The 14,190-nt window shown below is 56.1% G+C and overlaps 1 protein-coding gene across 2 annotated transcripts; it reads left to right on the top strand.

The window, feature by feature from the left end:
* Window positions 1-582: 582 nt before the first annotated feature.
* On the top strand, window positions 583-12,002 carry REN (renin). 2 transcript variants are annotated; one of them, XM_047840951.1, is made up of 10 exons: window positions 583-704; window positions 4,923-5,073; window positions 5,635-5,758; window positions 6,355-6,473; window positions 7,373-7,569; window positions 9,286-9,294; window positions 9,860-9,979; window positions 10,356-10,500; window positions 10,776-10,874; window positions 11,680-12,002. In XM_047840951.1, the coding sequence occupies exons 1-10, from the start codon at window positions 625-627 to the stop codon at window positions 11,839-11,841; spliced, it is 1,206 nt and encodes a 401-aa protein (XP_047696907.1). In that variant the 5' UTR covers window positions 583-624; the 3' UTR covers window positions 11,842-12,002. The 2 variants fall into 2 exon arrangements, with proteins under 2 accessions (XP_047696907.1, XP_047696908.1); XM_047840952.1 differs by lacking the exon at window positions 9,286-9,294.
* The last annotated feature ends 2,188 nt before the right edge of the window (window positions 12,003-14,190 follow it).

Here is a 14,190-nt window from a genome sequence, read left to right as displayed (position 1 = left end):
CGTGGTATTCTCCCCTTCCACAGCTGCTGCTAACAGAGGCTTGGAGGGAGGCGGCACGGAGGCCTCTGGGTCTGGCTCTGTCACGAACAAGCCAGGAGGAGTCACCCGTGTTCCAGAAGGGAACTGAGACACAAAGTGGAAGAAGCCGGTCAGGAACACAGCCGAGGTTAACCTAGAGGATGGCACTTGAAGGGTACGGAGGGTGGAGTCTGGCGGGGGAGGTTGGAAACCTACGTTCTGTGCCGGTCTCAGCCCTGACCGTGTTCTGGAACACTGATGTTTCCCATCAGCCTCTGCCTCGGCGGGGGTCGCAGGGCCAGGCCGAGATGGGGCTGCTGGCGTCACTGGGCACAGCATTGCTTTCCCACAGCCCTCCTTTTCCCTGGCTCCTGAGCTCTGCGTCGAAACCTGGTCACCCTTCACCCATCTAGCTCCGTCCCATCGGGGGGATTTATTACTGGCCGCCCTCCATGTGCCCCCGGATAATAAATCAGGGCAGAGCTAAATCTCAACCGTCCCAAGTGTGGAGCGCATAAAAGGAGAAGGGCTCTGGGAAGCCACAAGACTTCTGCAGATTCCCAAGAGAGCCGAGCACCCAGGCGAAGCACGGACCAAGGGAGCAGAATGCCTCGCTGGGGCCTCCTGCTGGTGCTCTGCGGCTCCTGCACCTTCGGTCTCCCCGCAGACTCTGGCGCCTTCAGACGGTAACTCAGGCTGGGGGGCGGGGGCGCAGGGGTTTCCACCTTCCTAACACCCCTGGCTTTCTGATATGGGATGTCCTCCAGTCCTCATGACCAGGGAGGCGCGGGCCCATTCAGAGAGGTGGCTCGGCCGATGTCACAGGGCCGATAGTGGCACACTACCCTAGTGGCCCGAAGGCCACGTCATTTGATCCCTGCCCAGAGCCCTTGCTTCCTGCACAGATCGCCAGGCGAGGCACTCAGATGATTCACACCTGCCCCTTGTTCTCAAGGAGGTCACAGTCTAATTGTTAAGAAGGGGGTGGTATGGTTAAGCCTACCAAGGAAGAACAATTTAGTGGTTAAATACAAGCCTTCTAGAGTTGAATTGTCTTGGCTTAAATCCTGCTCCACTCGCGGAACTAACTAGCTGGGAAAGCATGGGCAAGTTACTTAACCTCTCCAGGTCTCAGTTTACCATTTTTAAAGCAGGGATAATAGCACCTGCTTCACAGGTCTGCTTTGAAGATTGAATGAGAGATATGGAAAGCCCTCAGCCTGATGCCCGAAGGCTGTAAAAACCCAGCTGTTACTAGTCCCACAGGGTGGGTTGTTACAAACGTTGAAAGAAAGGCTTAAGGCGTGGCCTGAAGGAAGGAGGAGGGAGGCCTAGTAACGCCCACACCTGGTGCCAGGCCCTGTGGGAACTGGGCTCATTAAGTTCCCTGAGTTCACTAAGGCTGAGGGGAGGGGGAGGGGGGGGGTGGCCCCTGGGTGGCTCAGTCGGTTAAGCGCCCAACTTCAGCTCAGGTCAAGAGCTCACGGGTTCCTGAGTTCGAGCCCCGCATCGGGCTCTGTGCTGACAGTCCAGAGCCCGGAGCCCACCTTGGATTCTGTGCCTACCTATCTGCCCCCTCCCCACTCACTCTCTGTCTCTCAAAAAGTGAATAAATGCTAAAAAAATATATATACACTTAAAAAAAAAGCTGAAGAAGGGGAGAGGCAGGAGGGAGGGTCTCCAAGAGAAAGGGTTTCAGTGTGGGGAGGGCAGGTGGTGGAACCAGAAGACCTCAAGGTAAGAGCAGGATTTTGTTGCTTTTTAAAGATCTTACTTTATTTTAATTTTTTAATGTTTATTTCTTTCTGAGAGAGACCTAGAATCCAAAGCAGGCTCCAGGCTCTGAGCTGTCAGCACAGAGCCTGATGCGAGGCTCGAACTCACGAACCGCGAGATCATGACCTGAGCTGAATCTTAACTGACTGCACCCCTAAAGATTTTATTTTTAAGTCATCTCTACATCCAGCATGGGGTTCGAACTCACAACCCCAAGATCAAGAGTCACATGCTCCACCGACGGAGGAAGCTGGGTGCCCCTAAGAGGGCAGGTTTTCACAGTCCTGGTTGCTAAGCCTATAAAATGTTGAGGATTTCATAGGATCTTTCCACATATCTCCTCTCAAATTCCCCTCCTGACAACCCAGCAGTCCCATTTTTACAGGTGAGGACACAGAGGCTCAGGGAGGTCACGTGTAAGAGGCTGAGCCTCAAGACACACTGGGCCTTTTGTTTCCAAAGCCTTTTCACCTGCTTCCAGGCTCCCAGAGAGTAACTGCTAGGGTAGGGGTGCAGGGTGAGAGACCGAGTGCCTGCAGGCAGCCCCCACCCCCAGAGTAAATGTGGAATTGAGGTAAAAACATTCTCCATGTTCTCTTGAAAAAGCCAGGAAGAGGGGCACCTGGGTGGCTCAGTCAGTTAAGTGTCTGACTCTTGATTTCGGCTCAGTTCATGGTCTCATGGTCAGTGAGTTCAAGGCCTATGTTGGGCTCTGTGCGGACAGTGCGGAGCCTGCTGGGGATTCTCCCTCTCCCGCTGCCCCTCCCCCGCTTATGCTCATGCTCAAAAAATAAATAAAATAAATAAAAAGAGAAGAAGAACGGGATTGGGCCAGGAGTGGAGAAAGAGGCTTTTGAAACGCAAAATTTTTCCACCTGCTATTTGCACAGTGTCACGCAAGGCACTTTGGGGGATCTGAACACAGGGCCCCATTCTCAAGGTGCTTTCATTGCCTTCTGCACAGTCTTCACATTTCTTGAGCAGTGGGCAGCTTGTTTAATCTGCACAGTGATTCTCTGAGGCAGGTACTACTGTTTAGTCCATTTTTACAAAGGAGTTGACGGGGGCTCACGAAAGGCCCGGAGAGGTTGGGTTAAGTTGATCCGAATCACACAGTAAGGAAGGGTTTAAACATGTGCCCACGACTGCTGTGTCCTCACCACCAGACGGCACCACCTCCAGGAGCATTAGGCTGTGCAGTGCAGGCTGCGAGCACCCGAGGAAAAATGGGGCCGGAGCCCAAGCAGAGGTGGGGCCAGTGTGAACTGGAGTTCCTGGGGCAAGCTTCCTGGAGGTGGGATGCATGCTGGGCTTAGAAGAATGGAGAGCTGGGGCGAGGAAGGGACCTTCTGAAAGGCGAATGGGACATGTTAGGGTCCAGGGCAGAGGCTGTTCAGAGTAAATAGTAGAAACGGCACCCTCTTGGGGATCAAGCCTTCTCTGCCCTTCCATTTTCCCATCTGTAAACATGGGAATAAAACCTCACCCACGCCAGGGGATGGCTGAGAATAAGGTCATAATTGCGAAACGACTTTGTGAACAGCAAACTGTGACACAACGGTGATAAGTCATTTCTGTTGATGTGAGGCTGGCTGGCAGGAAAGCTGCATTCGCATAAGGGGGTCCAAGAGTGCCGGGTGCGAGGAGGGAAGGGCAGTACAGGGAGACCAGCAGCTAGAAAAGAAGACGGGTTCTCCATAAACTGGGCTGCAATCCCAGAACCCCCTGGCCAACAGCTAGGGACATCTCCCCTCGAGCTTCTGCAAAGAGGCTTCCCATGGGAGCCCTGGGGACACTCTCTGGGAAACAAGTCCAAAGACGCCGCTTTGAGTCCCTGCTCCATCCACAACCCTGTGAGCCTCTGCTTCCTCATCGAAATTTTTTCAAATGTTTATTTTTCAGAGACAGAGACAGAGCATGAGGGGGGAGGGGCAGAGAGAGAGGGAGACACAGAATCCAAAGCAGGCTCCAGGCTCTGGGCTGTCGGCACAGAGCCCGACGCAGGGCTCGAACTTGTGAACCCTGAGATCATGGCCTACACCGAAGTCGGATACTTAACCGACTGAGCCGCCAATGTGCCCTGTCTGCTTTCCTCATCATTACCTGAGGATAAGGATGGCTGGCCTACGGTCGAGGGCTATGTGGAGGGTGTATAGTGTTTGAAACTGACCAGGTGGCCCCTCAGTATGTTTTACCGGCCCCCACCCAGCCCCAGGGTCTTTAATTCTGCCTCCCAAAGCTGATAGGCGCGTGTCAGGGAAAGGAGCTGAAGGACTGGGACTCAGGCTCAAGAAGTCACATCTTTCCACGGGCAGGGGGGCACAGTTACTCTGGACATGCCGGTTGCTCTCCCCACCCCACCCATTCAGTCCCAAGGTTCCAGCCCACAGCCCTGGCTGGGTGTCTACCCTGGCCTGGCATCCTGGAGCCCCGGCAGGCTGCTGTGGGCGCCTGCTGCCACCTACAGGCCTCACACGGCACTGCCCGGTCCTGTCCAGCCTTGAGGGGAGCGTCCCAGCCTTCATCTTAGAGGGGATGTCGCTGTTGCGTTTCCTCCTCTGTCTCCTTGCCTGCCGGAGCTCCTTGAAGGCAGTGATTTTTTTTTTTTTTTAAGTTTATTTACTTGGGGGAGGGGAGGGGCAAAGAGAGAGGGAGGGAGAGAATCCCAAGCAGGCTCCACGCTGTCCATGAAGAACCCCATGCAGGGCTCTATCTCGTGGTTGGTGACCTGAGCTGAAATCAGGAGTCAGAAGCTTAACCAACTGAGCCACCCAGGCACCCCACTGATGATCTTTATGTTTCTATCTCTAGTATCCACTGGAGTGCAGGCACAGAGTAGGTGTTCGACCTGTAATTATGAAAGGAAGGAAGGAATGAACGAATGGCCTCGTAGTGATAGGGATCAGAACTAGACAACAGAAGGAAGTGTGTTAAGGATTATTTAATGCCAGTGCAGCTGACTCAACGAGCCTTGCGAATTCTCCTTGAGAGGCCTTAGGGCACAAGAGTGATTCTCAGGTGTCTAGGCTAGATTAGGGAGAATTGTACCAGAAGCCTCAGGACTGTGTACCACTGTTATGAGGGAGTACAGAGCTCTTCTGTTTTTCTCTTCCCTCACCCCGGGTCAGGATCTTCCTCAAGAAAATGCCTTCGATCCGGGAAAGCCTGAAGGAGCGAGGCGTGGACGTAGCCAGGCTTGGTGCTGAGTGGAGCCAGTTCACCAAGAGATTCTCCTTTGGCAACAGCACGTCCCCTGTGGTCCTCACCAACTACCTGGATGTGAGCGCCCCTGCTTTTCCGTCTCCTTTCTCTTTCTGGGGCCCAAGGCTCTCTTTGCTCTTTCCATGCTGCCTATGACTGAGTTGCTGAGATGCACAAAGTGCCCTATAAAACTCCCATTTCAGAGCTAGAAAGGTTGAGCCACAGAGGGCAGAAGGGAGCCCAGAGGCAGAATTAGGTCTGGAACTCAGGAATCCAGGCTCTGGGTTTCAAGGTGGGCAGGGTGGGTATGTGACCTCAGATGCGGGTTTCTGTGACTGGGCTCTGCACGGCGTGCCTGCTTATTGCATGCAACCCTTATAATAAGCGCGCAGCTTATTAGCAGCCCTTCGAGGGGCGGGGCATCATCTTCATTTTCAGTATTCTTCTTTTGCCCTCTTGTCTCACTTCCAGGGAAGTCCTAAGACAGTGCTAAGGGTCCCACCCGGGCCCTGCTGGAAAAGGGAAACCCGGGACGGTTGTCTGATCTACCTAATCTCACCCCAGGTGCCCAAGGGGGTATCCAGCAAAGCCCCAAGCTTCCCCGCGCCTCCAGCTGCCTCTTTCCTTTCACCCCCACAGACCCAGTACTATGGCGAGATCGGCATTGGCACCCCACCCCAGACCTTCAAAGTCATCTTCGACACAGGCTCAGCCAACCTCTGGGTGCCCTCCACCAAGTGCAGCCCTCTCTACACAGCATGTGGTGAGCACCCCCCTCTCCACACGCCTACAGGACCTCACCCCGAGCCCCCTGCCACACTTGGCCGGGCCTGCCTCACACCCTCTGCTACCAATTGAGCTATTTCCTCCCTGCTTCTGCTCCTGTTGCCCCCGAGAGGAGAGATGACAATGTCCCCCATTTTCCCGATACGGCCGCCAAGGTAAAATGGCGGCATTAGAAGTCCCCAGCTCACCCAGAAGTCCACTTCTCACCTTTCCTGAGATTGGGGCCAAATCCTCAGACCCACCCCAGGCTCTCAGGGTCTTCCACGCCCTTCCTTAGTCAACAGCCTCTTCTCAAGAGCTTACTGGAACCAGAATCTTCTCCTCATCCCCGCCTCAGAATCACTGTGGAATGCTTGACTGGAGACAAAATTCTCAGAGATCTGGGCACGTGACAGGGGCCCAAAAAACACACTCCTTGGTTGATGAAACACGTTTTCAAGCCTCCCACCTCAGGGCCTCCCCGCCCCTTCACAGAAGTCCTCAACCACAGGGGGCCACGCCCACAGGCACCTGCCTCCCAGCCCCCCTGCCGGGCCTCTCTTGAACAGACCTGAGCCTATATCCCTCTGCCAGAGATTCACAGCCTCTACGACTCTTCGGAATCCTCCAGCTACATGGAGAATGGGACGGCATTCACCATCCACTACGGATCTGGGAAGGTCAAAGGTTTCCTGAGCCAGGACGAGGTGACTGTACGTGGGAATGCCCCAGGTCATCTGACCTCTGCCCTTCTGGTCCCAGACCTCCCCTGCCACTGGAGGGCCCATACTTGGAGGGGGGCGGGGGGTACAGTTCAGTCCACCTTAGAGCCTGGGCAATTGAGGAACACCCTGCCTTGCTGCAAAGAAGCAGGGCCTGGGACAGAGCGAGCCTGAGCTCCTGGGTCCACACTGGGTGATTTATGGAAGCTTTTACGTGTAACTCACGTGAGAGCTTAGCCGGAGCCCCACAGCCTCCTGTCAGCTAACCTGCCTGAGGTCACCCAGCTCCGACTGGGCCCTTCACAAGACCCCAGACTGAAATCAGAGTCGGTGTCAGGGTCAGCAGTACTGGTTTCATTATGGCCAGAGTTAGTTTGGGGGTCAGGCATAGGTTCTAAGATCCTAGTTGAGGTTAGAGTTTAGGATTAAGGTCAGGGCTTGGTTTTCTTTTCCATCTGGCTTGCCTCGGACCCTTTCCATTCTGGGAGTTACTCCAGCCCCTGCTCTAAGCTATGGGAAGGGTACACATGGAACATGAGAGGCCCGTTGTCTGGGAAACCAGGGGAGAAGGTCTGGCTGGGCTGGAGAAATCCTTACCCATAGTGGGGGTGAGGAACTGAGACCCAGTCCTGCCAGTGTGGAAGCTGGGCCCCTGGGGAGAGGGTGTGAGAGCTCCTGGCACCTTGGTGGTTACTGATTGTCAGTACCCCTTTCCAGGTCCTGGGCAACCCCACAGCCTGCATGTGTATTAGAAGAGAGGATATGTGTGGGGGGTTGATAAAATGGTCTTATCCCCAGTTTCTCTACCCTAGGGGATGTGGGTCCTTGACTCCCCCCTGGCCAGCGGGGGAGGCAGTAGGCTTGGTCTCCTCCGGTCCTTCCTCCCACAGGTGGGCGGAATCACAGTGACACAGACGTTTGGAGAGGTCACAGAGCTGCCCCTGATACCCTTCATGCTGGCCAAGTTTGACGGGATTCTGGGCATGGGCTTCCCTGCACAGGCTGTTGGCGGGGTTACCCCTGTCTTTGACCACATCCTCTCCCGAGGGGTGCTAAAGGAGGATGTCTTCTCTGTCTACTACAGCAGGTGAGGCTGGGGCTTCAGGGGCTGAGGCAGGGGTGGCGGAGGGTATCAGGAGAGCTGGGAGAGCAAGAGGGGAGTTGGGACCGGGATGTTTCTGGGTTCCTGATTAGGTGGTATTCAAGCCGTATGTGGAGCTCCACCAGCCAATATGGAAGTCACTACTTAAATTGAAATTAATTAAAATTTAATAGAATTTAAGTCTTTAGTCACACTAGCCCCATGTCCAGTGCTCGGCAGCCACAGTGACTATGGCTACATATTGGATACAAGATAACAGAATATTTCCACCATTGCAGCAAGTCCTGTCAGCACTCTCTAGAACAAGAGGAAAATGCAGGGTGGGGGTGATGGAAAATAAAGCACTATTGGGACCTGGGACCCTCCCTGTGACAGACCACACAGAAAGCTGGCTTTATTCATCAATCCCTTCATTTATTTGCTCACTCATTGATTCAACAAATATGGCGTGCTTATGTGCCAAGCACTGGGGCAGTGGGAGGTTCTGGGGTGCAGCCGTGAACACAGCGTCCAAAAAGAGTCCCTGCCCTCACAGAGCCTACAGTCAGGAAGGAAGACGGGAAACATTACAACGTGACAAGCAACAGGACAGGGGGCCTGGGGCTTGAAGCCCATGGGTGCCTTTCAGCTCTAGGCTGAGCTTGTGCGTGGTTGGGCCAGCCTGGGGGAAGCCACTGTGAGCTCTCGCTGCAGGGTTGTGATCTGCTCCAAGCTGTGGGTCTGGGAAGACCGGGAGAGCTGGAGGCGAGGGAGGTGAGGGTGGAGGGAGGGTCAAGGTCGGAAGAAATTACACAGGTAAAATGGAGAAGAAGGAAGGAAGAAAAAGAAAACGGGAGGCATTGAGCAGAGGCCACCGGCTGGCTCTGGGGCAGCGTCCTCGGGAAGAGCTGTTGTTGAGCTGGAGCACGGCCAGATGGTGACCAGTTGAGAGGTAGATGTGGGCGTCAGGAAGCAAAGGGCAGGTGTAGAGTGCCCTGAGAGATCAGACAGGGGAGCGTCAGGAGGGGTGCAGGCTGAGATGCAGAGGGAAGCGGAGACGAGAAGGGTGGGTGTTTTAAAATGCTAGAGGAGGCACGAGCATGCTTGCAGGTGGAGGAGGAAGCCAATGGAAAGAGAGAGAGAGATTGAAACTGGAAAACGGAGGAGCTGAGGGCACAGGAGCCTGGCAGCCGCAGGAGGGAGAAGAATCCAACAAACAGGAAGAAGGCGGGCCTTGTTGAGAAGAGGGCCTGCCTCTTCCTCGACCCTGGGGCAAGAAGGAAGGAACAGGCAGGGGGATCTTGAAATGTTGGCAGAGGGGCAGCGGGGGCAGGTGCTATAGCACACGCGCATACGTACTGAGTGTGTAAGAGGGCAATGCATTGCACCGGCCCGCATAACGTGTGCACACCTAAACCGCCTGCACACGTATGCTGGGAAACCCAGCCCACGTGTGCACCCTGGAAACCAGCCCGAGGGGAGGCCCCGCGCGGTGGGAGGCGTTGTGCGCTGGGAGGAGAGGAAAGCAAGGGAGTCCGCTTTGGACTGGGCACCAATCGCCCCCCACACCACCCGGGGGACTTCCGGCAAGTGACTTCACCTCTTGGTGAGTCCAGCTCCTAAAGGGTAAAAAAGAGGGCATAACACCCACCCTGGCCAACAACAGGCTGGCGAGGCCCACCTGCAACAGAGACCTCATTTCTGCTCTCTCTTTCTCTGCAGAAATTCCAAGTAAGGAGCTGAAACCCACCCCACCACTCCGCCTCGCCTCACATGGCCCTGACCCTCCTGAACACCCCGTCCAGATTCACATACGCCACCAACCCACCAGCCCAAACTCACCTCCGCAGGCCCAGGCTCTGCCAGATGCCTAAGTTTTCCACCCCTCCTTCCAGCTTGCCTCCTGCCCCTTGCCCACCCCCACCCAGCAGGTCCCGGAGACCACCCCACCCACGCACCTGTTCAACCTGCAGCAACTCAAACCCAAGTTGGGAGCGGGGTGAGGGGGGGGGGGATTCTCATCTTGCTCTCGACTCACTGTCCTTGCGCCCGTTCCTTTGCCGTGACCTTGCTGGGGATGTTTTATCGGATGCAGCTGGACTATTCTGGAACCACCTCTGGTTGGGCTTGGGGAGGGGCGAGAACAGTAGAGACGTGTTTCTGCAGCTTCCCAGCCTTGCTATCCTTTCCGCCTTCCTCTGCCCCCCACCCCTGTATCCGTGCCCAACATCCCTTGTTGCTGGGGTGCTGGGGCTCAGAGGTCACGGATCTTCAAGAGCTCTGATCTTTCCTTTAGGAATTCCCACTTGCTCGGAGGAGAGGTTGTGTTGGGAGGCAGCGACCCCCAGTATTACCAAGGGAACTTCCACTACGTGAGCGTCAGCAAGACTGGCTCCTGGCAGATCAAAATGAAAGGGTCAGGAACCCTCAACCCGCCCCGCTCTCCCAAAATGCTGCTGCCAGGGGAGGGTGGGAGTGGGATGGGGTACTGTCGCCATCTTGTCCTCTCTCCTAATGCAGTCACTTCTTAAGGCCCAGCCAACGTTTGCTGAGTGCTCTGTCCAGGGATGGGGAACGTGGAGATATGAAAAACAGAGGGGGGAGGGGCTACGGAGAGGAGGCGGCGGTCACCAGGCCACGTGATGAGGGAGGGGACCGGCACCTTTCCTCCTCCAGGGCATCACTGGGACCACCAGCACGGGCCTCCTGTCACCTGCCTCGCTCAGGGAAGCTTGGCGGCCTGGTGGCGTCCCATCAGCCTTCCGTCTGTCTCACTCTCTGGCCTCCCTCAGGGTGTCGGTGAGGTCAGCCACCGTGGTCTGTGAGGAGGGCTGCATGGTCGTGGTGGATACTGGCGCATCCTACATCTCGGGTCCCACCAGCTCCCTGAGGCTGCTCATGGAGACCTTGGGGGCCAAGGAGCTGAGCACAAACGAAGTAAGAAGCTGGGGCAAGCGGGGGCACCCGAGGCTGCGGGAGCATCGCCTGATCAGGCCCCCCCAAATTACCGCAGGGGGCATCAGGTCCCAAAGGGGGCCGCTTCGGGCCTTGCCCTCCTCTCCTCTCTTGCCACGTGTGACTTGGTGTCCCCTAGGGAGAGGGCGGGCCACGTGCGCAGCCCTCTCCAGCAGAGGAGCCCAGCCACAGGCACAGGGCTGTGTCTGCCCCGGGGGCTTCCCACACTCACAGGGCTCCCTTAACCTTCCCCTCAGTACGTCGTGAACTGCAAGCAGGTGCCTACGCTCCCGGACATCTCCTTCCAGCTTGGAGGCAGAGCCTACACGCTCACCAGCGCGGACTATGTGTTAAAGGTGAGGCTCCAGGCGGCCCCTCGACCACAGGGAAGACGGGTGGGCAGGGGCCCTCTAAAAGGGACAAGTCTTTATGCATAGATCCCATGCTCAGTCGGTGCTTCTCGAGCTTAGCTACATATTAGAGTCACCTGGAAGCTTTTTTTTTTTTTTAACTATTTTTATTGAAATTCAAGTTAGTTAACATACAGTGTAGTCTTGGCGTCGGGAGATTCACCTCTTACAAATGGCATCCAGTGCTCATCCAGAAAAGCGGCCTCCTTAATGCCCCTCACCCATTTAACCCATCCCCCCCCCACCCACTGAGTCAGCTGGAAACCTTAAAAATCCCAGTAACAAGCCACATCCCCTACCTATTAAATCAGAACCCCTAGGGGCACCTGGGGTCCGTGTTTTCAAAACTCCCCGGTGATTCCAATAGGCAGCCAGGTTTGGGAATCACTGTGCTCATCCCCTTGTCTCCATCCTGTCAGCAAATGCCCCCAGTAATGGTGTGCTCCTATGCTCTTATGCCCTTCTTATACTCAACAGATTTAGGGCAGTTAAACACAGTAACTTGCCTAGGACCAGAAGTTCTGCCGGGCTGTAAGCTCTTGAAGGTCTCACAGTGTATGGTTTGCCCAGTGTCTAGCTAGGTACCTGCATCCAGAAGGATGTATGGTGGGGTGAAAGGCCAATGGAGGCCCAGGATGCATGGGGGACGGAGGGGGTTGTCACTGAGGATGGCTGCTGGGGTCAGGCAAGGCCAAGGGAGGAGAATGGTAATGTGCCAGGCAGTAGGGAAAACCCTCTTGCTTCCTGCCAGGATCCCTACGGTAATGATGGCCTGTGCACTCTGGCCCTCCATGGTCTGGATGTCCCACCGCCCACTGGGCCTGTCTGGGTCCTGGGCGCCAGCTTCATCCGCAAATTCTACACGGAGTTTGATCGCCATAACAACCGCATTGGCTTTGCCTTGGCCCGCTGAGGCCCTCTGCTGCCCCGGTTGGACCCTGCCTTCAGCCCTAGCCTGGAGCTAGAGCACTCTCTTGGACACTCCCCTGCCTGTGCCTGTGCTCTCACGCAGGGGCGTGGGGTGTAGAGCTCCTTCCTCCCAGACGCTCACCCTGCCTCCAGCATCAGCTCTTCCCTGCTTTGAGAACAAACAGAAGAATAAAGACTTCATGTTCACAACCTCGTTGCACCTGGATTCACTGGGGTCTGAAATGAGAGGCGCAGCCGTGTATCATGTGCAGACAGGAATGTGACACCAAAAGACAGACTACGCACTCACCTGCATGCACAGGCTCCTGCGTGCAGGGCCGATGCCATTCATCCCCGCTCAGGTGGAGTTATTCGCAGGCAGTCGTTTGCTCCCTCCGACCCCTGCAGGTCCAGGGCTAATGCCGTGCTGGTAGATTATGGGCCAGAAAGATGCTCCAAGCTGGTAGAAGCCAGGCTCGAGCCTCTCATGCACTGCAAACCCCCTAACCCCCGACGATGTCACCGTTTATACATGTAGTCTAAGACACCATCACCTGGAACTGTAGAACACCAGAGATCTGACATTCCCCTTTTAAATTTTTTGAAATGCTTTATTTATTTGATGGGGGGAGGCGGGGCAGAGAGAGAGAGGGAGACACAGAATCCGAAGCAGGCTCCAGGTTCTGAGCTGTCAGCACAGAGCCCAACGTGGGACTCGAACCCGTGAACCATGAGATCACGAACCAAGGCAAAGTGGAACGCTTAACCCACTGAGCCACCCAGGCACCCCGATATTCCCTTTGTACATGTGGGGAACCTGACGCTCAGAGAATGGAAGGCATTTGTCCAAGATGGTTCGTTGGAATGTGAAAAGTTAAGATTAGAACCCAGCCCATATAAGTCAGATTCTGGGGGCTTTCCACCTTATTTCATGCAGGTGTACTTCCACAGGTACAAAGCGGGAGACACCCTGGCAAGGGGCCACGTGCACAAGCACACAGCCCACACACCGTCCACCCCTCTCACAGACATGGGACTCAACAGGCTGAAGTCTTCTCCCACCCTTGCTCCTTGGGCTACCAGGTTGGGGAATGAGAACATCGACCTGAGGCCATGGATGCTGTCCCTCTTCATGGCAGCTGTTCACCCCTCTTTTGACCAAAAAAAGTGAAGCACTGAATGGCCCAGCCAGGCCCCGGCAAATGTCATACCTCTAGAATTGCAACCTCTTGACCTTGTGTGGGACCCTAGGGCCCCTCCAGGGCAGATTCCCAAAGGCAGGAGCTGTCTGCAATGTCCCTGTGCAAAGCCAAGAGCATGAGCCTGTGTTCGGAATCCTGGATCTGAGCCTTGGACCCCCACCCCCACCCCCATTCTCTGAATTCTCTTGCCTGCCTGGCTTTATTTCCTTACTGCAAAAAGGCGGAGTTGGAGTCAGTGCCCTTTCCAACTGGACATCCTGGGGATCCATGATCTTAATGAGGCATGCCTCCCCATCATCTCCCCATTGTGCCTGGCCAATATGACAGCCACATATAGCTATTTACATTAAAGTTAAAATTAAGTGTCACACTAGCCATATTTCAAGTGCTGGACGGTCACATGTAGCTAGTGGCCACTGCACTGGGCGGCACGGATACAGAACGGTTCCACTGTCTGGAAGTTCGGCTGGGCAGAGCTGGATTCTGGACAGCAATAATGATAGGGGCCTTGCGGTTGAGACGTTTCTGAAGAGGCCGAAGGGACAACTTGGGGAAATGGAAAATGGCCCCCTCTCTGTAGGCACTTTCCTGGATGGGGCAAGGAGAGTTCTCCCCCCTGGGCTGAAGATGAGCGAGGTTCCCATTGGCACGCCCACCCTCCACATGCATCACCTCTCCCTCGAGTTTATGCGTGGGTGGGGGGGGAGGATTTGCCTGGGGGGGGTGCTTCCTGCAGGGAAGGGCCTTTGAGATGCAGCAGGGGACTCCTTTTTCAGGGACCGCGGACAGGGACCTAGGGCACAAGTGGGCGAGTCCAAGCCGACCTCTTGGCGGCAGCCGGATCTCCATCCTCCAGGCTGGAGTAGGGGCGCAGGAAGAGGCCTTCCCAGGCCCTGCCCCAGGCTGCCCAGGGGGAGCGGCCCCCGCCGGGCCGGGAGGAAGGAGGCCGGCCACCCCGCCGGCTCAGAGGCCGGAGAGCGAGCCCCCAGGCGGCGGCGGGGCCCGGGACCCGGGTGGAGGGGAGGTGGGGCGGGCGGGGCGGGGCGGGGCGAGCCAGGCCCCGCCTCCTGCGTCACGACCTCCCCGAGGGCGTCACCCCCCGCCCCGCGCCCCAGGTAGCGGCGGCCGCGGAGTCCGCGGCGGCCCGCGGG

Source organism: Prionailurus viverrinus, chromosome F1 (genome assembly GCF_022837055.1).
Source record: "Prionailurus viverrinus isolate Anna chromosome F1, UM_Priviv_1.0, whole genome shotgun sequence".
NCBI classification, from domain to species: domain Eukaryota; kingdom Metazoa; phylum Chordata; class Mammalia; order Carnivora; family Felidae; genus Prionailurus; species Prionailurus viverrinus.
Note: the sequence above shows the minus strand (reverse complement) of the source record. Positions and strands in the feature narration are given on the sequence as shown.